This window comes from Martes martes (genome assembly GCF_963455335.1).
Source record: "Martes martes genome assembly, chromosome: 7".
Lineage (NCBI taxonomy): Eukaryota > Metazoa > Chordata > Mammalia > Carnivora > Mustelidae > Martes > Martes martes.
The window spans coordinates 113238519-113262748 of NC_137894.1; the positions used below are offsets into that span (position 1 = coordinate 113238519).

Consider the following 24230-nt stretch of genomic DNA (forward strand, 5'->3'; position numbering starts at 1 on the left):
AAAAACTTTCCTTTGGGGCTGTTTAATGTCCCTTCGCTGCATCACTCCCTTAGTTCCAACTAACAGAAGGTCAATTCCAGGATCTCACTATCCTGAGTCTGTGTAAGCCTGGTAAAGGAGACCAAGTAGAGACCTCCTTTCACCCTACATTTCGTTGTCTAGATGTGACCTTTGTTCCATACCTAGAAAGAGGCAATGACCGCTGGCATGAACTTGGAATAGCAGTTTTTCTTCTAGTCCTCAGAGTGGCTTAAGAATTGAAACAGGAAAGAAATTAAGGACCAGGGGTGTCTAAGCAACCAAGTCTTCCTTGGAAGAGAAGAGGAAGCCGGGAGAAGTGAATAATAGGTTTATTTGCATATACACAAGAGAAGAGCTAGCTTTGCTGGGAGTCACAGGAGGAGGGGCTTGTGAGGAGATAAGGCTTCAGCAGAGGAAGGCACCTTGACAAACAAGGGACTCCTGGCTTAGTAAATCAAGCACAGTTGCAACCTTCTTTTGCCCCAAGCCAACTACTCATTTAACTCATTTACTGCTGTCCTAGAGACACTGGAATCACTTACAAAACCAGGTGGAAAATAAAGTAGAAAGAAACGGTTTTACCTATCTGGACCAGCCACTTAAAAATTTATGTACAGGATGCAGAAAACCTTAAGAGGCACTTTCGCATAGTTCTTAATCTAATCAGTGCCATCTGTCCTGCTAGTAAAAATACCATCACGGAAGAATTTGGGGATCAAATGAGCCTCCAAAGTTGGGGCCTCAATTAACAAGGATTTTGGCGAAGGGACTCTAGAAGTGGTTCCTGCCAGGTTTTCAGGCCTACGATCACAAGACAGGAGATTCTGGAAAGGAGAGTAGAGTGGCTACAGAGACTAGTAATTCTCTCCCTCCTCCAGTTATCTTGTGGGCTTATCTCCTGGCAAGTTGAACCTGGGGTGCTGGGAAGAGTCTCTCGTTGCTTAAAAAAGTCTTTCTTGAACACTAAAATTAAACCAGAATGAACTTGACTTCTCTTTGGAGTACCCAAATGGGATTAAGGCTTTTAACCTGAAAAGACCCAAGTTCTACGTTTGGAAACTGTAACCACCGAGTGGCAAGTTCCCAAGGGAACTTAACTTCTTTTTCTCTAGGAAAAGTGGATTGTCCTTAGAGAAATCAGAAGGAGCTAGCTACCGATTAGATTAAATAAAACAAAACAAAAAGATTAGGTAGGCTGACTAGGAAGGGGAAGAGAAACACACACTGAGTGATTATATCTTTTTTTTTTTTTTGTATATAAAGGATTAAAAAATTCCAATTTAATAAATTTTGGAAAAGCAAATGTAAAATGACTTGGGCTTATAAAACCAGAATTTACAATTATCTGTGAATAGTCAAAGACAAATCATAGAACCATTTTGATTACAAATCCAAAGTAGTTCTAATGGTTACAGAATCACTGTCCCACTCCCCCTCCCCGTGAGATTACAGTTGTTCAATCGTAAACATCCCCACTGCTACTCATACTCCTTCATCTCTTCCTAAGACAGTGTTTTCACACCCAAGTCACATCACACACACCAGGCACGTCTTCCCTTTCACAAAGCTTAGCCAGATGATGTCTCCTTTTGGCTTAGATCAACAACCTTCCTTTTATAAATAATCCTTCTTCCCCCAGTGCCTAAATTCATCCAAGTCTTCATCCTCCACATGGTCCCAGTCCCAGTAGGACAAGTCCTCCTCTAAAAGGAACGCTGGATTGGAGAGGCCACACCAGTCACACATCCAGTCCTTTCTATGCCAATGCTAGCTGCACCCCAAGTGGTCTAGCACCTCTGCACCCAAGAAAGTTAAGAGTGTGCTTCTTTCTCTCTCTCTTCCTCGTTTCTTGCCACTATTCTGCCTTTTCATGACATCTGTGACAATGAGATATCTGGTCCTTCCTAGATCTTCCTGTCTTGTGCAACCCTTCATTAATAACCAAGTGACTGCAAAACCACTGTGATGCTGAAAATCTCTTGGATTTTTCCCCCTCTCAGTGAAATGGAGTCTCTTCTAGGAGCCAGGAGTCTTAAACCAGAGACTCCTCTCTGCCTCCTAACATACCAACTCAACAGGACTCTGTTTCTTCGAGATGCCCACTGCTCTGCAAGATCTGGTCAGGACACCACAGCCTCTGCTACTTGCGAGCCTGCGGGAAGATGCCAGTTCCTCCCATTCTGATCAGTCATTTTGGGTTGAATTAAATGAATATAGGACCACGCTCTGCTCTTCACGACACTTTTTCATTAACATACCTAGAACGTCCGCTTAAATAGTCTGAGCACAAAGCTCTTGAGAGCGGTCTCTACCCCCTCCTCTCCTCACATGGGACCCCGGGAGTGCCCGCTGGCCCTTAAGAGTGTCTCTTAGGAGCTAGCACCTAACTGGTTAAAGTGTCACCCACAACAAGTCATGTTTTCTGGCCTCCGTACAGTGTGGGGCCGCACTGCTCAACCTGCCACGGGTGAAATGTATCAGGGATCTGTGTTCTCTGGAATCTGATCTTAAGTGCTAACCTTTCATTAGCATTAAAAACGCTTCACTTTTAGTACATCCACATTAAATGCTCAGAGAAGTGCTACTTAGAGAAAACATGGAAGATTTCTCTAAGGACGGACCCATGCTTTCCATTCCAGCCAGCCAATGGGCTGAGGGCCTGTTTCCATTCTCCCCTTCGTTCTTTCAGCATTAGTCCCATTAGTCCGCGACTCACGGGCAGCACAGCTGGATCCAGCAGGCACTCACCGTTAAGACCAGAACACCTACAGCATGTAAACAAGGTGAGATGGCAAAAGATACAGATCCATAGATCCTTTCTCATGGAGAAGGGAAAGAAAAGCCTCTGAGACAATGAGCTCACACGGCCGGTGAACACACACGAGAACAAGTCAAACGTCTCAACAAGGATTTACTTTAACAAAACGCACAAGTACGCGATGCTCGAGTCTTACTAGAAAGGAGTCACTTGGATTTTTTCCTTTCCTCACACAGCATAAGCCAACGGCCAGCTAGACATTCAGACCCATTACTGAATAGAAGGGAGCAGCATCAGACACAAAATTTCAGGCCCTGGTTTTATGTGCCTTTAATACTTTTTTTCCTTTCCTCTGTGTTCACTAAACAGGATTAAAAAAATTTTTGTAAAGCTACTTTTCATAGCTTTTTGTTTTCCCTTTGCATTTATCATGTTTTTAATTTCTTCTCTGAAGAGGAATTCTCTGAATCTGTATCTTCCAATTCGACTCGGTGCCTTTTGAGGCCACTATGGCCATGAACAGCCCTGCTGCTGTCTGTGTCTGGGGGGTCAGTGGGGTCCTCTCTCATTCCAGCACTGGGGGTCTCACAGGCCATTTCAGACCCACAACAATCTTTGTGTAGGAGTGGCCCTGACAGGGACAAGTTATCATGGTCAGTGTCTGAATGTCCCGGGGAAGAGCATGCCATTGCCTCCAGATCTCCAAAGTTCTGCCCATTGTTGTGTGGATGAGGGGGGCGGGGGTGTAAGCGTCCATTGTTGTGGTTGGCACAGATGGTTTCGAGGCTCCTCTCCTCACTGTCATCAGACTGGGTCCTGGGACAGCTGCCAGACCCACTGAGAGTGGAGCCAGATGCCTTGGGGACAGGAGGAGAGGGCGGCTCCTCAGCCCGGCTGCTTAGGGCTTTGCTCAGGGCCTTCCCATTGAGCTTCTTGGTTTCAAAAGAGTGTTCTACAGAGCCACCATTGTTAGCATCCTGGGAAGGGTCCTCTGGTGCCTCTGCCCAAGGGTGGCTGCTGTGCTCCTGGCCTGGGCCACTGCTGGGATTTCTAGCAGAAGTCCCTTCTTTAAAAGCATCCTTGCTGCGACCTTCAGGGGGCAGGTCCTGGTTCCTCTGGCCTGAGGTGGTGCTGAGACAGGCTTCCTTACTGGAAGAAGGGGCTGGGTTGTCCTTGTGGCTGGTTCCCGCCCTCCCTTCATCTGCCTCCCCAGACACGAGGGAGCTCTCTCCGTCTTTGTTACTGGAGTAGGAGATATAGGAGTAGCGGAGCCACTTGTACGCTTTATAAATCTTCCGTTCGACCGACTCCATGTCGGAAGTTGGCGAGGCCCGGCTGGGCTGAATCTCCAGTGTGGAAGTGCTCCGCTCAGGGGAGGAGGGCGGGGAGGAGGAGAGATCGTCCACCTTGATCTGGGGGTAGTCACAGTTGTCCTCTCCGATGTAGGCGCTGGCGGGCTTGCTGGGGGGCGCGGGCCTCTCCTCCCGGGCTGCCTTCTGCCGGCGCCGCAGGGTATTGCGCTGACGCGTGGCTGTTCTGCGCTCGTTGAGCTCCTCCTCGTCGTCGGAGCTGCTGGAGCTGCTGGAGCTGCTGGACTCGTCCTCAGGGCTGGGAGACCGCGGCCGCGGGAAGAGGTCTGTGTCCAGCTCCACCTCACAGGCGTTCTCTTCGGAGTCAGACTCGTTGGAGAGGGCCAGGAGGCGTTTGTCCTGGTAGCGCCTCAGAGCTGACAGGCGCTGCTGGCGAGACGCCGCGTCCTCACACGTGGGCGGTGGCGGAGGGGACGCCACTGAGTTGGCGGCAGGGACCCGCAGGGGCCCCAGGTGGAAGGCGCTGTCGGCATTCTCGTCCACTGTGGGTGGAGGGGAGCGGGGCAGTGAGGCCGAGGACTCGGAGTCAGTGTAGCCCGAGCGCTCGCTGACCCCCGCGTGCAGCTGGAGGATGGTGCTCTCGCTGAGGTCGCTGTCGGAGTCAGAGCTCCAGCCCTCGATCTCGCGGCGCACCAGAGAGTCAAAGAAGGCCATCATCCGGGGGTCTTCCTGCACGGACTGGTTGGCGTAGTCATGCGACAGGCCACTCCCACTGTTCAGCACCAGGCTGATGTACTCTTCGTGGGTATAGAGGCAGCGGGAATCATCCTCAATCCGACCGTCTAGGTCTCCCGTACACCCCGGCTGCTTGTATGGGCTCCAGATCTGCACAGAAGGCAAAAACAAAACCAAGGAGGCCTGATTGAAAGTACTCCAAAGCTGGTGGTGATAAAGAACACTGAGGCAGAGCTTCTCCAGGCCCTTCCTGTCACTTAGCCAGGACTTGCTAACCAGCTTTAAAAATACACTCTTTACCAGACTGGATTATGTGGGCCACATATGAAAACAGAGGCTTCTAGAGTCAGGTGTTGGAAAAAGCATCGTCTAGGACATAGCATTAGCCTAGGGTCAGGAGACCTAAATCTTGTCTCTTGACCCAGGATAGTCACAACCATCTTCCCTACCAGCCCCCTCCCCTTTAGCTTCCTCTGGGAGTAGCTTGGAAATTACAATAACCCCCTTCATAACTGCAAAGGATAGGGGAAGACTTGAAGATTGGCCAATGTGTTCAAAACTCTCAGAAGACTGAAGCTGTGCACAGAGAGGTACCACTTTTCCAAAGTGAAAACAGACCCAGCAGTCAGTCCTCTGTGGTAGTTAATATTTCAGCCTATAACTCCACTTCTCCCCAACTGCAACATTTCTATTTTTAACTAATGGGAATTGCTTACTGGCGCTTGATAAGAATAGCCAACTGCCTACACTGCATTTCCCTCCTGGACATGCAGGCATTAGTTACCCAGGAAACTGGGTTCTCTTAACCAGGTTGCTGCTGACCTGCTCCCCAACTCTCCTGTTAGCTGCAGGAATAGGCAGGACACCCCCCCCCCCCAAAAGACCATCGTCCCACCTTAACACTCCTCCACGCTATCATCAAACACATGAGCTGGTAGCCAAAGGAATTACACGGAGCTAGGACTCAAACTCAGGTCTGCCTGACTGCAAAGGCCCAACTTTACAAGCAGAATAAGTTATGCAAAAATCAAGTTCAAGGTAATTAAGCTGTCACTGCAGATGAGAACAATTAGCTTCACCTGACTACCAGACTGGTCCACAGAGCAGCACACAGAAGCTCAGTTACATCAGCCGGTAGCCATGGCAACTCAGATGAAATTCCAGGCGATTCTCTTGCCTGACAGGCTGGTGTCTATCTTTAGATGGCACCCAACCCAGAAAACAGAGCTCCTCATTCTCTGTCCTCTATCAAGACAATGGCTTTGCTTCCCCAAAGCTATCCAAGGACAAATTCACCTCCTTTTGAGTACTTTCTTGAGGCCCCATCCTTTCCATGCTTTATTTGCAACTTCTGAGAGGTAGCACCTTTTTGGAGGATCTCCAGTTCAAAAGGGACTGGAAAAACCTAGGTTGGAAAAACCTAGGTTGGCTCTCTTCATCAACTCCCAACTCAGATTCATTTCTCCTTCAACTGTTCACTGCCTATACCTCCCGGGCTGTTCTCCTCTCTCCATCTTCACCACCTGACCCGGGGGAGGTTTAAGGCAGTGGTTCTCACACTCAGGAGTCACCTACAGAATCTTAATCGTGTTCACTCCTGAGCCCCACTCTTAAGAGATTCTGATTCATGAAGTCATCAGCAGGTACCAGGGCTCTGCAGTTTTAAAAGGGGAAGACTAACTTCTTAAGAAATACTAGAATACAGTTAGAAAATAAGTAGCAGAAAATAAAGGATTTGTCTGAAGAGATTCTCAAATTCTTTGTGAGACCCTATGTTTTGAGCCATTTAGACAGGGCCCTCAACAACAGGCTCAAGCGACACATAACTATTTCTGCAAACAAATGTCTGAGAGAATTAAAGTTCAGTAGCTTAGAAAGGAAACTGAGGGGTCCCTTAGGACTTTGGGGCGGGGGGGGGGTCTTATCCTATATTCCAAGGCCAGATCTCTTACTCTCCCAGTTTAAAAATGGTAAAATTTTACTAACCATGCTGTCTAATATAAAGATAAATCTCTACGTGCTTCACAGAAACACAAAATTTGTTAACAGAAGTACAAAATATTAAGGGTGGGATGCTGGTCCACATGCAATACTGCAACAAGCCAGTTTCTAGGTTCCAATCTACCACCCAGTCCCTGCGTCTTCACTTCAGGAATGAAAATCATTAACACTGAAAGCAGCTTTTATTCAGGCCCTGGAATGTATTAAGCTGAGGTAGACTTTCATTCCTGAAGCCTAGAGTAATGGAACAAAACACTGTATCAGGAGGCAAGAGACGTGAGTGTGGGTTCCTACTCAGCTTGGGCTGACCTCAGATAAAGCTTAGATCCCTGATCTAAACAGTGAATTAGATGGGTCTCATCCAACCCTAAGATTCAGAGCAAAACAAAACCATTATCCCAGACAGCCAGTCTGCAGTCCTCCAGGGACTTGTGGCACCGAGCTGCACGGACAGGCAGAACAGGTAGGAACCCCAGCCCCACAGAGCCCTGGGCAAAATGACTTCACTCTCGAGCACATCTTTTCTCATCTGTAGAAATGACAATGATGAAATGACATAACCTATACCAAAGCACAAAAAAAAATGTGGTGCTTTCTCTTTCACTTGGCAGCTGAATTCCTCAACCAGAAAACTTTAGACCCATCCTCAAAGAGACTTTTGAACATCAGAAGTATGGACCATCCCAATTATCTTAGTCCTCAGCCTAAAAAAAATTTGAAATATTTGTGAAAGTATTTATTTCTTTACACCAAAAGTCAACAACTCAGAAGTAAAGCACCAAAAACACAACCTTCTGCCCCGACATGTTAAATGTGGCTAGACAAGCCTCCTCCTGGAGCACGTTTCATAAGAAAAGGAGGAGAGGGATGAGCAGATTTCTCTCCAAGCTTCTCTGAGCTTCTCTCCAAGCTCAAGAGGCTGCTGAGGGGAAAAGATGCCCTTCAACATTTGTTCAAAAATTGTCAAAATGGAAAGCAATTAAGTAGCAAATGTTCTGATCTACACAGGTGCCCAGGATATGCCTGACATAGCAGCTCTAAGCCCTCTCCTCTTTGTACTATTATATTAAATTAGGAAATCTGGCCATTTACCAAGAAAATCTACACTGAAAGGGACCTAATTGCTATTTAAGGGTTCTCCACTCTCTCTAATATGGCTTCCAAGACCTTCTGGGCCCACCTTCTGCCCCCCTTCCTGCCTTATATCTTAGTCCTCCCTTCTCGTGCTTTTCCCTGTGGCCAAACATGGTCTTTTTCTGAACAGGTCCTATCCTTCACTGCTTCTGAGCAATTATTCTTAAGTATAATGCTAGAACACAGTAGATGATCAATAAATATTTATTAATTCAATGAAATAATTAACTATCCATTGCCTCTACTTAGAATGTTCCTCATATCTTACTCCTTCCTTTTGCAGTCTTTATTCTCCAAATTCTAGCTCAAATCCTACCTGCCCAAGATTATCACAGGTGGGGAAAAAAAACCTCTCCCTCCCCCAGAGCATTTCTGTTTCCATCTCTTGTGTAGCTACTGCACTTTTCATTGTATTTACTTCTTGTCTCTCTTACGGGGTGACCTGCATTACCTTTTTTCGCCTTTATGTTCCCCATAGGGTCTAGCACAAACGGCACACGTAGGTACATCATAAATATCACAAATATCATAGGTAAATAAATGAATATTGGTCTTTTGAGAAAAAAAAGTCAGCATTTGCTCTGTCTTGCCCCTCCAGGCTTAACTATAAAACAAACCCCTCTTTTGCTAAACATGGACATTCAGGGGACTGAAGAAGAAGAAGCTGGTCCCAACAACTAGATTCTTCTCTTCTGGGCTAGGACAGCAGCAGTAAAGGACAAGGGAGAAGGTGGAGTAAAGTGGAGAGAAAAAAGGTCTCAAGGTGGGCTAGAATATTATGCTCTTTAAGCCATTGATCCTCTCAGAAATGGCAAGCAAGAAAGTATACTTATTAAAATAGTCAAATTATCAGGCACAGGTAATTCACAAGGAACCCCTGGACGGCAAGTCACCGTAAATATCCTCACTTGACAGATGGGGAACAGACTCGAAGAACTGTCCAAGGGTACCAGCTGTACTGACTTAAGGTTTCAAATGGCTAAATGTGCCTCCTGGTGGGGGATTCAGACCCCACTGGAAGCTGGAAGCAGTAAGCTCCATGGTTCAGCCTGGATAACCTCCCAGAGAAAAAGCACTTTCTTCTCTTACTCCTCTGAGAACTTGGCTGGTTTCCAAACTATGACCTTTAGGGTAAAGACTCCAGTTGACTAAACAATAATTGGGGAGACTAAGTACAGAAGCATCCCAGAGTGCACAGCCAAGCAGGAATCTCTCTTCTAAAGGAGATGCCCAAGCAGAGCTCTGAGAAACAGAATGACGTCAACAGGCCTAGCTAGCAAGGACATGCTACTGTGCCAGCCCATTAGTCATAGGCCAAAGGAGAAGAGAAGGCCATTCAAGGGACAGGGCCAATTCCATGACTGTCCAGTGAAGGACGACTGAGGTGACCACCTCCAGCAGAGGCCTCTGGCTCCCTGTTGCCTTCCCTCCAGCATGGGGAAGGTGACAGGCCACTGGGAAGAATAAAGAACAGGGCTCTATCCTGACTTTACCACTAACTGGCTGTGTAATCAACCCCAGATGGGTAGTTTATAATTGAAATCTCATCATCTCTGAAAAGAAAAAGTCAGTAAAAATGATCTAGAAGTCTTGCTCCAGTGCTGTGGGAAAACATGTGCAATCATGAAAGTCAGCATTGATCCACAGGACCAACACAACTTTACATAAAGGGATCTGGAATGAGAACAAATAAAAATATTGACCCATCCTCCAACACTGTATTTCTGATAGCTTCCCTTGCTTCAGATACAACTTGGCTTAACTCTATACAGAGGGAGGGAGGGAGGGAAGGAGGGAGGAAATGAAAATCACCAAATCATCGCAAACCAATTTTTACTTCTTCCCTGATACCTTCCCTCAGGTTTTCAAAATTATTTTAGGAAAAAAAATTAGGGGTTTTAACTTTTAGAGGGGGGGTTATCATCTATCCTTACTTAAAAATCAAGTTATCAGAGAGTCCTAAAGGATTCATCACTTGCCCCCAAAACCTTCATCTTCACAGATGTGGAAAAGGGTCACTAGCAACTGGAAAGTGAGGGACATCCTCCTGTGGACACAGGCCAGGCTGGGTCTCTTAACTGCAGGGTCTAGACAAATTCCTTGGCTGGGTTAGTTCATTCAGTCGCTGTGCAATTAATGCAAGTGCTTAGCCTCGATCACAACCACATGCAGTGGGTTTTGATATGTTCTGAGACAATTTAGCTATGGTTCTGGCACTCACTTAGTGATGTCTGTGCCATATTAGTACAGCAATTAATGCAAACTACACACCGAGTAACTGAGGGGATGGTGGCTTCCAGATGAGGTTTGGAAAGCAGAACGCATCAGATTCAAGATCAAAGGCCATTGGAAATGCAGTGGCATACAAGTGGTGTCTAGTTTCAAAGCCTAGTGACTATTTTTAAAAGTGGTCCTGAAAAGAGGGTTTTAAATCACTTTTTAATATCATTTTTAAAATATTTTATAATGTTAAAATAATTGAAAAAAATTTTAAGTAATCTTGATCCCCAACATGGGACTTAAACTCATGACCTTAAGATCAAGAGTCACATGCTCTACTGACTGAGCCAGCCAGGTGCCCCAAAATAATTGAGAATTTTGATAGACCTTTAGTATGTTTAGGTATGAGGTCCTATATATATTGTTCTAGTTTCTTCCAATTATGAATTGTAGTAATTTGTCCAAAAGAACAGAAAGGGAAGGTGCCTCACCTTGATAATCTTTTCTACACCAGAAGAGCAGATCATGTAGGTGTGAGGGTTAAATCGGACCTGGTTAACAATAGACCGATGCCCTTTCAGCACCATGAAGGCTCCGTTGACCACCCTACCAATGCCACCTGGGAAGACAGAAGGAAACAAAAATCAAATGATGAAATGGATAAAAGTAAATAGGTTCCAGTAATGGCACACAAACAGCTCAGAAGCGGAGCCAAGATGTTTTATTAACTATGCCACCAGCAGAATGCTTAATCTTACAGATAAAGTTGCTATGGAAAGAAGGAAGATGAAATATTCTCTCAGCATATGTGCTCTTACCAAGAGCCTTTATTTAGCCTTTAAGCATTGCCCACGCCCACCCACTGCAATTCCATTGTCAATGAAGCCACAGCCACTTAAAACATTTCTCAAGTTTTTGATCCCCAAGATAGAACCCAAGTGTTACCTTAGAAAAGGCCAGTCATGAACAGAATGAGACTGAACTACTTGGGAACAGTTAGGCACCAGAGCCAGGGACATGCAGAACCAGAAGCATACAATTACCTAAATTCACAAAAAAATCTCGGATCCATTTGCCCTTAATTGCTATGATGAAGGCTGCAAACAAACAAACATACAAAAGCCACTGGGAAAATAATGGAGAAAATCCTTCTGTTACCCTGATAGCAGGGAGTGCTAGGGATAAAGAAAGATTTGGGCCACTTTTCTGATAGGGAGAGCCCAAGTACTAAGAATCTGAATTAGAATAAGGGGCTAAAAGATAGGATGTATGGATTAAAATCAAGAGGCCACTGATAAAAAGTTACATTTTAAGGACCATCCTGTAGGCTTTCTTCTTCAGTGACCGGGAAAAGCACTAGATGCCTGGAATTTATAACACAAATGAAGATGTCATCATTTATAAACCTGGAATAATCTCAAAGGTTCAACTTCAACGGATCACACACAGAACACATGCACCCGTGTTCTTTTTTTTTTTTTTTTAAGATTTTTATTTATTTATTTGACAGACAGAGATCACAAGCAGGCAGAGAGGCAGGCAGAAAGAGAGAGGAAGGGAAGCAGGCTCCCGGCCGAGCAGAGAGCCCGAAGCGGGGCTCGATCCCAGGACCCCGGGATCACGACCCGAGCCGAAAGCAGAGGCCTCAACCCACTGAGCCACCCAGGCGCCCCTGCACCCGTGTTCTGAAAAAGGTTGCTTCTGGGTAACCATCAACAGCTCAGTACACATAGGCCAACCTGTGTCCCCAGCCAATTGGCAAAATATGATGCATTCAGACACAAACAAGTTAAGTGTTCATTTATCTAAGCAGTGAATACCATCTTAGCCCCCCCACCCCAGGAGTATGGTGCCATTAGGGAACAAAGTATCAGTAGGCAGTTTCCGCTCCACATGCCTCCATTTCACTCCCAACTCCACCTTGTTTAAACCCTCATTCCAGGCATTTCTCATCTCACTGTCTAGAGGGACAATGACTACACAACATCCCTTCTCTAAAAATAATCTGGTTCTGGAGAAGGGGTCTTCTGCTTTTGGCCTCCTGACACAACTCCCCTTTTGACTCATGGAAGATATTCCTCTCGATTGCCGTGTACACAAACATCTCTTTTATGACAATAGGAGCTTTCAGATCTGCCAACTTAACTAGCACTAGGTGCTTACTCTACTTGGTCAGTGATGAAAATGTTCTTTGCCTAAATTTTCCACCATATTTGCTGTTATTTTTAAAAAGAGTTTTTTTGTTTGTGAGAGTAAGAAAGAATGTCATGGCGGGGGGGAGAAGCAGAGGGAGAAGGACAAGCAGACTCCATGGTGAGCACAGAGCCTGATGGGGGGCTTGATCCCATGACTCAGAGATTATGACCTGAGCTGAAATCAAGAGCTGGAAGCTTAAACTGAATGAGCCACTCCAGGAGGCCCTGACATTATTATTATTATTATTATTATTATTATTATTATTTTAAAGATTTTATTTATTTGTCAGAGAGAGAGAGGGAGAGAGAGTGAGCGAGCACAGGCAGAGGCAAAGGGAGAAGCAGGCTCTCTGCCAAGCAAGGAGCCCGATGTGGGACTCGATCCCAGGACGCTGGGATCATGACCTGAGCCGAAGGCAGCTGCTTAACCAACTGAGCCACCCAGGCATCTCAGGCCCTGACATTATTAATATTTGAATTATCCAGGATGGATAACACACTTAAAGCTATCCATATCCCAACCCAACATCATCAAGTTTGCTAATAAACCATGAAGGAGAATGACTAGGGCATTCTCCTTTATTGAGACATAAACATAGGGCATATGTTTTCATGGATCAGGAAAGGTTAGGGGCGCCTAGGTGGTTCAGTCGGTTAAGCTTCCAGACTCTTGATTTCAGCTCAGGTCACGATCTCAGAGTTGTGAAATCAAGCCCTGCGTTGGTCTCTGCACTGCGCCTGGAGACTGCCTAAGAGTCCCTCCCTCCTTCTCCCTCCTCTCCTAGTCAAGTAAATGGCAGAGTCAAGATTTGAACCAGTCTGTTTGCCCATAATGCCCCCAATATCCTTTCCCCTGTAACAGCGGCCTTTAAGAGATGAAAGGATTTGAACAGGGATGGAGTCTGAAGCTCATAAAATATTTGGAAATCTTTCTGGCAGTTATCATATGAGTCGGTTTTCTTTTTAAGCCCTCAACTTAAAAATGGGAAGGGGCAGATTTTATCCAGTGGTATCCAGAGCACAAGCTCCATTGTATCCCCCAGGACATTTCATCACATTGCCAACACTGAATAGTTCATGAGAGCTTGCACACCTAGAACGGGGGATGCAGTGGCTGGACTAAAGTAGGTGCTCAGTAAGTACTTGTTGAATGGCCAGTGTTTCAGGAGAGGGCGATTCTTTTTTTCTTTTCAGGATTTTTATTATTTATTTGCCAGAGAAAGAGCGCAACAGGGGGAGTGGCAGGCAGAGGGAGAAGCAGACTCTCCACTGAGCAGGGAGCCCTATGTAGGACTCGATCCCAGGACCCTGAGTCATGACCTGAGCGGAAGGCAGACACCTGATCGACTGAGCTACCCAGGTGTCCTGGGAGAGGGCATTGTAGAGTAAGTACTACCCATAGGAGGACAGATGGAGGGTCTCAGGTCTTAAAGAATCAACTACCACAGACCTAAAGCTTATCAACCAAACTGACCTTTCTGCCAAAGCTGATTTGGAATACAACTTCAGTAACTTCTGGACCTGAAGAATAACTGAAGGGTCTCAACATCTGTAAACTCAGACCATGGGAAAACTTTCTATTCTCCCATAAATGTGACCTCAACTGGTTTCTCTTCATGGCAGCAACTTTATTTATTTACTTTCTCTTTCAAATCATTTTAATAAGCTTGCAATGATTCAAACTATGGAAGGAGGATTCAAACTTGTTCCCTTAAGAGGGATGCTACCATGACTGCTTCACACAAGCATGATCAAAGGCAATGATGAGACCAGATTCCCAAGAGCAAGGGTGGTAAGAAGGCTTCAAGGCTCAGTTTGAAGAGCTTAGTTTCACAAAGTGTCTGAGGGCTGGCAAAAGAGACATGAAATGTAAGGGACCCTCAGAGGGCACGGTTGCACCTTGAAGGGTGCTTCATGAGCACCTTGAAGCGTTTCTTGATGGTGATTCAGTGTTGAGAGTATCCGTCATCTGGGGAGAACCGAGCAGGACGGGCCGAGCAGGTCTGCTGTCCCACAGGGTCAGGCTTCTTCAGCGTATAGACCCAGTCTCCCTGCTTGTTGAGATAATACTGGAGAAACACAACCACACCGAAGCCAGAAGTTCTAATTCTGCCCATGGCAGCAATTTTAATACAGGTCTTTCCTCCTTCTTCTTGCCCAAACTGATAACTAGGGAATCCACAGAGCCAAGAGACTGATGGTAACAATGGGTACAGGAAGAATTATGGCTGCCATTTGTTTAAGTCATCCAAGACTGTGTACACAGAATCTGAACAGTGAATGGGCTTCGGGGAGGCTCAACAGTCCCTTTCCTGGTTTCTGGGTTTCAAATGACTGAATACAGCTGCTACTGTACAGTTTAGATACAATGATTATTAGAGAAAGATTTTTATCAGTCCTGGAGATTTGTATAAACCAGATTTCTTCTATCTGAAATAGCTAAAGATGCCAGTATCAGTAAAGTATCAAAATAACAATAATGTTATCAAAAATAACAGCAAATATGAGAACTTAGGGTTCTCCTCTCTCCATTACTTAGCTAGACTATACCCATCAACAGGAGGATCAAGTGGGCAAGAGTCAGGCAGGGAATATTCTTTTCTAAGAACTATGTAAGCTACAAAATGTCCCTTCAGCTGATGATTCACAGACCTGTAACCCTCAGGCAAATAATACATTATATGTTAATTTAAAAGAAAAGTCCCTTCAGGATCATCTCTCAGACAGTGGTGAGGGGCCTGATGCAGATCAACCTCAACTCATGGTTACTGAGCTGAGTCAAGACCTCATCACTAATAATGGACACCAATGACTGAAACAGCACATACCCGGGGAAAACCACCTTATTCATTCTTCAGCTGTCATTTGTTTATCCACTTCTGTACAAACCAATGGTCATTTTTCTCAGCCATCTGTTCTGACTGGCCCACCAAACACGTTGGCATCACTCTGTAGGGTTTTTTTCTTTTTTTTTAATCAAGCCAAAATTCTACATCTCCATTTTTCCTTTGGTTCAGATGGGGTGCTAGGGAGGTGAAGAAGGCTATAAATCCCCTTGCCTATTTTCCTGCAAGGTCTTAGAAAGGCAGTGGACCATCTTACAAGATTCCGGTATCAGTGACTGACTCACTACCACAGGGGGATCCCAGGAAACGCAAGGGACTCAGAGAAAACACCTTACTCAGAACTCCAATAAACACCATTCTAAAACGCCAAGGCCAAGTGTCCCTCCAGAGAAGACAAGGGGCTAAGTGTATAGTCCTCATTTCCCTTCCCTTTACCTATGTTCTCTTTCTACAACATTCAGCCAGAGATTTGTCCCCTCAGGACTTTTCAAGGGTCAGGACACCACTCCCATTTCTTGACAACTTCTCTTACTTCTGTTCTTTGTCAATTTTATTTGCTTTAATAAAATCCTCTAAGAATGATGATGTTTTCAGCTCAAGAAGTAAAAGCAGCCAGGTCAAGATTTCTTGATGCTTTAGTCTAAGGCCAGTACTCTGTTACTCAGAGATGCAAATTTATCTCCTGCCATCTTAATTTCTTGTCTTCCATCAGCCCCTTACAATCATCTGGTTCCTGTTCCGGGTCCCTTACTACCACTTTCACACTTCACCCTCCCTAATCTCAGTGTTATCCACCATTTCCCCATCCCATTCTCAGAGGGGTGTTTGTCCTACCCATTAATTAATGGAAGGGGAAAAAAAAAACCCAAAACTCTGACAGCAAAATTAATACTGGTATTTTATCCAGTTGATTGATTTGGGACTGATTTGGGATTTATTTTATAACAAAATGCTTAACATATCCTGTTCTATAGCCCCAACTGCCATTGAGGACCTCTTCCCAGTAAGATTGATAAGTTGCTCTTACATTTCTGTTTTTGTTTTTTTTTTTTAAGTTTTAACTTTTTTTTAGTAATTTCTACATGGGGCTCAAACTCATGAACCTGGGATCAAGAGCTGCATGCTCTTCTGACTGACCCAGTCAGGTGCCCCTAGAGAGCATTGTTAATGGTGATATTAAAAAAAAAAACACAAAAAACCCTTGCACACCTGGGTGGCTCAGGTCATGATCTCAGGGTCCTGGGACTGAGGCCCAGTTAGGTTCCCTGCTCACTGAGGATCCTGCTTCTCCCTCTCCTCCCAGCTCATGCTCTCTCCATCTCTCTCTCTCAAATAAATAAATAAAATCTTAAAAAAAGAAAAGAAAAGAAACCCTCAATACTCAGATAAAAATGACAGATTATGGTAAAGGAAATGCTTTTAGCATTTCATGGGAGAATCCTATCTGGTGGGCTTTAGGTTGGAATATCAAACAACATTATGCAGAATGTATTAATAGGGCAAGATAACGAGCAAATACATAAGAGTGGTACCACTTTATAGGGGGAGGGGTGCAGAGAAGTTGAAAAAGGTGGCAGTGGTTACTCAAATGATATAACGGAAATCAAATCTCTGTAATTACACAGTCCTTCCCTAAGCAATAAGACTTGGGCTCGGTGATACCCAAGAATCCAATGGTTTAATTCAGTCCTCATTCTACTTATGTGACCTATCAGCAATATCTGATATAGTTGCGTCCCCTTTCTTCACTTCTCATGGTTTTTCTCTTATGTAATTGGTCACTCCTTCTTGCTTTCCTTTTTGGCTGCTCTCCCCGACTCCGTAACACTGGAATGCCTTAGAGCTCAGTCGTTGATTCCCTTCTCTTGACTAGCTATATTCACTTGTTTGCTGATCTCATCCAGTTTTGTGGCTTTAAACACTACTTATATGCAAACAAAACTCAAATTTTTATCTCTAGTTCAGAACTTCTCTTGAACTCCAGGATTTCATACCTCTATTATCCAAACTATTCAACATCTATCTCCACCTGGATGTTTAAGAGACATCTCAAACTCTACCTGCTCCTCCTCTCCCCCAGTCCAATCTATCAGGAAATCGTGATCAGGATTTACCGTCAAAAAACGTCTAGACTGAAACCTCTATTACCTTGATTTAAGCCACCACCACCACTCACCTGGATCATGGGGGACTCCTACTGGTTCTCCTCATTCCTATCTTTGGCAGCCCCACTCCCACCATCTATCCTCAACTCCACAGCCAGAGTGATACTGTTAAAATAAGTTAGATCATGTCACTCCTCTGCTCAGACTTCTCTAATGGGTCCTCTGTTTCACCCACAGTAACAGCCTAATGGGACACCCTTTGTGTCCTACTTAACCCTACTATTCCCCTCTCCCTTACTCTACCTCAAAACACACTGTTTTCCTTGTTATTTCTCAAACACATGAGGCACATTCTTACTTCAGAACTTTGCATTGGTTTGACCTAAAATGTTTTCCCCCAGATCTCTGCATGGCTAACTCCCTCACCAGTTTGAGGTTTTGCTCAAATGTGACCTTCTCAAAGAGGTCTATACTGAACACCCTACCTAAAAAGCTGCATTTCCTTGATCCCCCAATACCACTTCCACACCCCCTTATTCCACTCCATGTTATCCTTTTCCTTAGCATTTCTAACCTATTAAACATAATATAATTTATTGTGTTTATTGTTTATTGTACGCTTTTCTTGGTAGAACATAAGCTCGATGATGGCAGGGGTCTTTTGCCATACAATCAAGCCTCGAACAGTGCCTAGCATGGACTAGGTTTTCAATAAAAGTTTGACAAGTGAATGAAAAGATATGAGTGTATTTGACTGCAGAATATAGGTATAACGGATAAAATTCAATCTCCATTAGTGTCCCCATCATCCAATGTGTGGGGTATCCAAGTGTTTCTCCATCTTCCGTCAAATTTGGATATTTCTTTTATGGCATTTTTACTATAGTAAGAGCAGAGAAATAAAGGGGCTAAAATCCTACCTATCCATCATGGTCCTCTGGAATGCTATTTCCATGAAAACTTTACTGATCCCCAAAATCTCTTCAAGCCTCCCTTCATTATCTTTTTCTATGGGCCCTGGAACCCACTTTTAAATTCAGCATGTGCACACACACATCCCCCTTTCTCATCTTTCTTAAACTAGAAGTTCTTTGAGGGCAAGAAAGTATTTATTCTTTCAGTCACCCATAGGGTTTTGCGTAATGTCTTTTTTTTTTTTTTAAGATTTTATTTATTTATTTGACAGAGATCACAAGTAGGCAGAGAGGCAGGCAGGGTGGGGGGGAAGCAGACTCCCCATTGAGCAGAGAGCCCGATGTGGGGCTCGATCCCAGGACCCTGAGATCATGACCTGAGCCACAGGCAGAGGCTTAACCCACTGAGCCACCCAGGCATCCCGGGTTTTGCATATTGTCTTATGTTAGGATGCTCAGTAAGTGAACAGACTGAAGTAAATCCCCTTATCATTTTCTCTGGAGCAAGGCTTGAAAGAGAAGGCTAAAGCTATTATGTACCAAAATGAGGTTTGGCAGGTACCTTTTGAGGCAATCTATTTCATTCCTGATACCACTGGTAGAATTAAGAGGTTCCTGTTCTGAGGGGCAAGGGACTACTTCTTTATCTTGCTATGTCTAAAAGAGTTGTCCAAATAACTTGAGTAATTCCGAAAGGCCTGAGTGAATGAACATCCCCTGTGTCTCTAAGTTTCAAACCACAAGATTTAAATCAGAGTAGGGAGGGGTGCTTGGGTGGCTCAGTCAGTTAAGTGTCTACCTTTGGCTCAGGGGATCAAGTCCCCATATCAGGCTCCCTGCTCAGGGGGAGCTTGCTTCTCCCTCTCCCTCTGCCACTCCACCTACTTGTAGTCTCTTTCTCTGTATCAAATAAATAAATAAAAGTCTTTAAAAAAAAAAAAAGAATTAAATCAGGGTAGTGATAATACAGAGAGTGGTGGCTCCCTCCTAGGGAATCACATAACTACCTAAGACTTAAAGAAAAAAAAAGTCAGATGGGGACAGCCAATGCTCAGTTAAAGCTCAAAGAGCTCCACAGACAGCAGTGCTTAACTGCACAAAAAGTCAATTATACTAGTTCTTCTTTGATCATCTGTATGTCACATGTGTTTACAACCAACTACTTGTGACCAATTAAAAACAGTTGTTCTTTCAGGCATAAGGGAGGGGGAAAAAAAGGCAGATGCCCAGGCCTAACCCACTGAGAGTGAAGACAGGTCTAGAAAAAGGAGGAGAGACAGAGCACACACACATGCGCAGGCCCGTGAAAATGCATTTACAGCTGTTTCCGTTGGCCTGCTGGCAGTGGGGGTGGCTGCAGTGACTGGGCAGTGAAACTGCACGTTTTCCCCTCTGTTCAGGAAAAATCTGTCACAGAACCTTCCCCCTTTTCAACTGCCGATGAATCAAGAGCAGCCTTGATGCAACAACTCAGCCAGCCATTCCTGAGGGAGAGGAAGACAATGTTTTGGACTCTAAGGAGTTTTTCAGAGAAGAGTCCAAAGGGAGAAAGCTTTCTTTAGGAGGAGTAACAGTCATGGCAGAGCAGCTGCTGAACACCCTCACCGGCACCCTCAGGAGGTGGATGTTATTACTCTGGCTGTACTGTTTATAGCGCTAATGTTCTTGTCTTACAGATGAAGAAATAAGTTTGGCAAGATTAAACAATTTTTCCGAAGCAGAAACTAGACGAATGGATCAGGAGTTTAAATGCAGGCCTACCAACTCTATTACATTATGTTTCTTTCCATAAATAGGAAGGTCTTCACATAGAAGCAGATCTCAAGGGAAACAAGTCTTATCTGTAAAAACCCTAAAGCTCTTTCCAACAAGAATTAGGGGAAAGGGAAGGAGAAGATAATATGAAGATTTTCCAGAGACACCCACCTCCTCCACATGTTGCCAAATTCATTACTTCCATACCTAAGTTACTAGGGAGCAAATGCTTTGGAAATTACGGATCTGTGGACGACGATCCTACTCTACATGGCAGTAACAAAGTCTTACATTTGAAAACACACATTTTTCAGAAAGCTCCCAAGACTGTTAAATCATTTCGTGATATGAGGCCTTGGGAGGGGAAGGTTTTTACAGCAGAAACTAAAGCTCAGACAATTGCTGTTACATAACTTGCCTAGAATCACTCCATCAGCTAGTTAGTGGCAGCACTGGACTGGAATCCAGGTATGATTTTGAGCCTAATGCTCTTTCCAATATACCACACTGGCTCTATACATAACTGCTGGTCTGTTTATTTTATCTTCAGAATCACCACATTAAAACAGATGCTCTTCCTACATACTTGAGAGGTGTAAAACATTCCGATGGGCTTTTTCTTTGCCACAGCCAAATTCCCAGTTTTAGTCCTTTAATTTTTGGAGAGGTTTTTAGAAAATGAGTTATTATTTGACATCAACTGAAAAACTGAGCCTAACCTTGCCAGGTAGCAAGTTTTATGGTGGTTATTAGGTCTCACATCTCAAAATGATTTCCTGGGGCGCCTGGGTGGCTCAGCGGGTTAAGCCTCTGCCTTCGGCTTGGATCATGACCTCAGGGTCCTGGGATCGAGCCCTGCATCGAGCCCTGCATCGGGCTCTCTGCTCAGCGGGGAGCCTGCTTCCCCCTCACCCCCCCTCTCTGCCTGCCTCTCTGCCTACTTGTGATCTCTCTCTGTCAAATAAATAAAATTAAAAAAAAAATGATTTCCTTAGCCTACTATAAAGCCCTATGCAAATTACTTAAGAGATTTGTTAAGTTTATACTGTTTATATAATAAATACATTTCATCTCTTTGGAGTTTGGAACTGCAATTCCCCAGTGACTTTCTGTCTTTCTGAACAGGAGAGTAGAAAAAAAAAGAATGTCCTTGCTTTTGGCTAACGCTCAGGACTGCTCTCCATCTAGTTTTCTCAGCATCTGGTATGCACTGTGAAGCACACAGCAGGTCTGCAATAAATGCTGATGGCCCGTCAGACCATTAAGGCATAGAACAGCAAGGCTGCTTCCCCATATTAGCTTGCCTTAGTATCTTCTGTTCAACTAGCATGCAGGCATGCACTGAGAGAGCGAACTCAGCCTCGTCCCATATTTTGATTAAATCAAAGAGGAGATAGATGAGAGGAGGGATTGCCTCACAGACTTTTTGTCATCTAAGCATTCAAAGCTAGAACCCAAGGGCCACATCTAGTCCTCATAGGTCTGGCTTGCCAAACATTAATGAGTATTTTTTAAATTATGAACTGTCAACATTTAAATATAGAGACGTTACATGTAAAAATGAGAGGTGCTAAGTATCCCTGAAGCCAGGCTTAAGGGTAGGGCCAGAACCAGGAGGAATTAAAAGCCTGTATAAAGAGCAGTTACACCATTATACTCCTCCTCTGAGCACATATGGCCAGGAAGCTCCCCATTCCCCACACAGGCAGAGACCTAGGGGTTGCAAGCTGAAGCTGACCTAAGGAAGTTTTGGACTGGAGACACCAGGTGCGGTGGAGGGTGGGATTAAGCAAAAATCTGTGCACAGACCTGTGAGATTCACAGCTCTATTCCCTTATTTGGCTCTTAGAGTCATGGCTCAAATGCCAGGCAAATATCCTGCAGATACTAAATCAAAGATTCCCTTCTGGAAAGGTAGCTGATTTCAAGAGTAGAAAGGCAACAGAGAATGTCCAAAACTGAAAATTCAAAGATAGCATGAATTACAGGAAGAGAAAGGAACTGCTGCATTTTTAAAAAGTAAGTTTTGTAATATCTTGATTTAAAATTATGTACCTGTATTATTTTGATAACAAGAAGTACTTAATTATAAAAACAGTGAAAGTTATAGAAAAAGATAAAAAGAACAGAAAGAAAAAGGAAAGCTATACTAACAAAGGAAAAGAATGTGGGTGGGTTGTCAGAAGAGTGGCAGGAAGGGTGAATTCCCCCAAATGAGCCAAGGTTTATGAAAAATAATCACAAAAGGTGCTTAGTTACATGCAGAACAAGATGACGATCAAAGAGACAGACTTACTGTGATAACCTGATGATGTAATGTTGAACGGTAATAAAGAGAAAACAAACCCCTCAATTACTAGTTAGTGAATCCAACAAGAAAGACAAGCAATCATAAGGTCCTGTTCTTTGTCTTGTGTACAAAGAAATCCAAGTATCAAATAAAGAATGGGGATCCAGGACCAACGACAGCCCACGCAGACACCATGGGGGCCCCTAGCTAACTCTAAGTATGAGCAGATCATGGGTTCTGTGACCTCCAAAAACAGTTTATGTGATCTTGAATGCACTTCCTGAAACACCCTGCAGCATACTTAATATCAAAGAGCCAAGATTTTCCTCTGGTCTAGCCAGGCTACATCTGCTGAGCTTATTTAGTTAATCCTTAAACAAAGGTAGAACAAATCCGGAGGAGAGAAATCAGTATGGTAAAGAAACATTATAAAATCATTTCTTTTGGGGCACCTGGGAGGCTCAGTGGGTTAAGCCTCTGTCTTCAGCTTAGGTCATGATCTCAGAGTCCTGGGATCAAGACCCGCATCAGGCCCTCTGCTCAGCAGGGAGCCTGCTTCCCGCTCTCTCTCTCTGCCTGCCTCTCTGCCTACTTGTGATCTCTGTCTGTCAAATGAATAAATAAAATATTTTTAAAAAATCATTTATTTGAGGAAATGCAAAACTGAACATCGGGGCGGGGGTGGGTGGAGGATGCTATCTCTGGAGAGATCTAGAAGAGGACGTGAGAGCTACCTTCAAATGAGCAAAAGGCTATGAAGAGGAAGAGAGGCCATTCTCAGTAAGACAGCACTCAACTCCCGGGAAACAGAGTGAGACTTACAGAAGAACTTTCTAATCGCTGGAGTTACCCTGGAGCAACAAGCACTTTATCATGGTGACATCCTGGCATAGATTTAAGTCACTCCTCAATAAAAGTGTACTTTACACATGTAAGTTATAACTCAAGAAAAAAACTATTGTTGGGGTGGGTACGTGAACAGAAAATTTTATAGCCAAATACCTTTGTAGTATCCATGAGATGAATGCCAGGATGACTTGTTTTCATGTTTAGTTGAGAAAATTGTATTTTTAATTTTGATTAATTCTTTGACCCACACTTATTTCCAAATTTTTTTCATCATTGAGAAATTAAAAAGATACAGAAAACAGCACAAGAAGTGGAGCTTAATAAAGTTTTTTAAGGTGAACACTCTTATAACTGACATCCAAGTCAAAAAATGGCATTTTTTCTGGCCATTTTCATGCCTCATGTGCCTCATTTCGATTACAACCCTTTTCCTCCCATGAGATCAGCTATTACCTGATTTCTATATTAATCACCTCCCTGCATTTTTAATAATTTTATTCATCCAAGTGTGCATTTCTAAATAGTTTCATCTGGTTTTTGTTTTAATACGTCATTTACGTTTCTTATACAATAGGCTTCCTCCTGTCCATCCTTTCCTTTTTTCAGTAGGATGTATTTATTAGAGAAAATGGGCCCTTTGACCTAAAGTTTCTGAACTCTGGATTTTGTGGACTGTAAGCTCACAATGTAGTACAATATGTTCCTCTGTCCTCTGTGCTTCCTGCAAACTGAAAGCTGGATCCTGAGGTTTTATTCAGAGTTGTTTCATTTGGCAAGCCTATCAGTAGTATTGTGTTCTTTTTATCAGAAGGCACATAATATCTAATTGCCTTTCTTTATAAGATGTTGCACACCTGTCACTCCTCGGTATTTAGATGCATTACTTCACTGAGGGCTGCAAAGCAATTGCATTAAAATTCTGTAATTTCTTTTTTAAAAGTGTATTTATTAAACCTACATTTTTGGTAGACATTTTCCCTGGATATAGAATTTTAGGTTAGCAGGTTTTAATTCTCTAAGCACCTGAGAGATATCATTCTATTATATTCTGGCTTCCATAATTTGGCCATCACTCTTACTGTTGCTCATTTACAGGT

The 24230-nt window shown here is 43.9% G+C and overlaps 1 protein-coding gene across 2 annotated transcripts in view; it reads right to left on the bottom strand.

The window, feature by feature from the left end:
• Positions 1-1279: 1279 nt before the first annotated feature.
• The window catches only part of DCAF5 (DDB1 and CUL4 associated factor 5), a 100999-nt gene continuing 78048 nt past the window's right edge, over positions 1280-24230 (bottom strand). For both annotated transcript variants that reach the window (XM_080807913.1, XM_080807912.1), the window contains exons 8-9: positions 10671-10798; positions 1280-4974 (exon numbers count right to left, since the gene is read on the bottom strand). In XM_080807913.1, coding sequence (XP_080664039.1) covers positions 3208-4974; positions 10671-10798 — 1895 coding nt within the window. In that variant the 3' untranslated portion in view covers positions 1280-3207. The remainder of the gene's footprint in view (positions 4975-10670; positions 10799-24230) is intronic.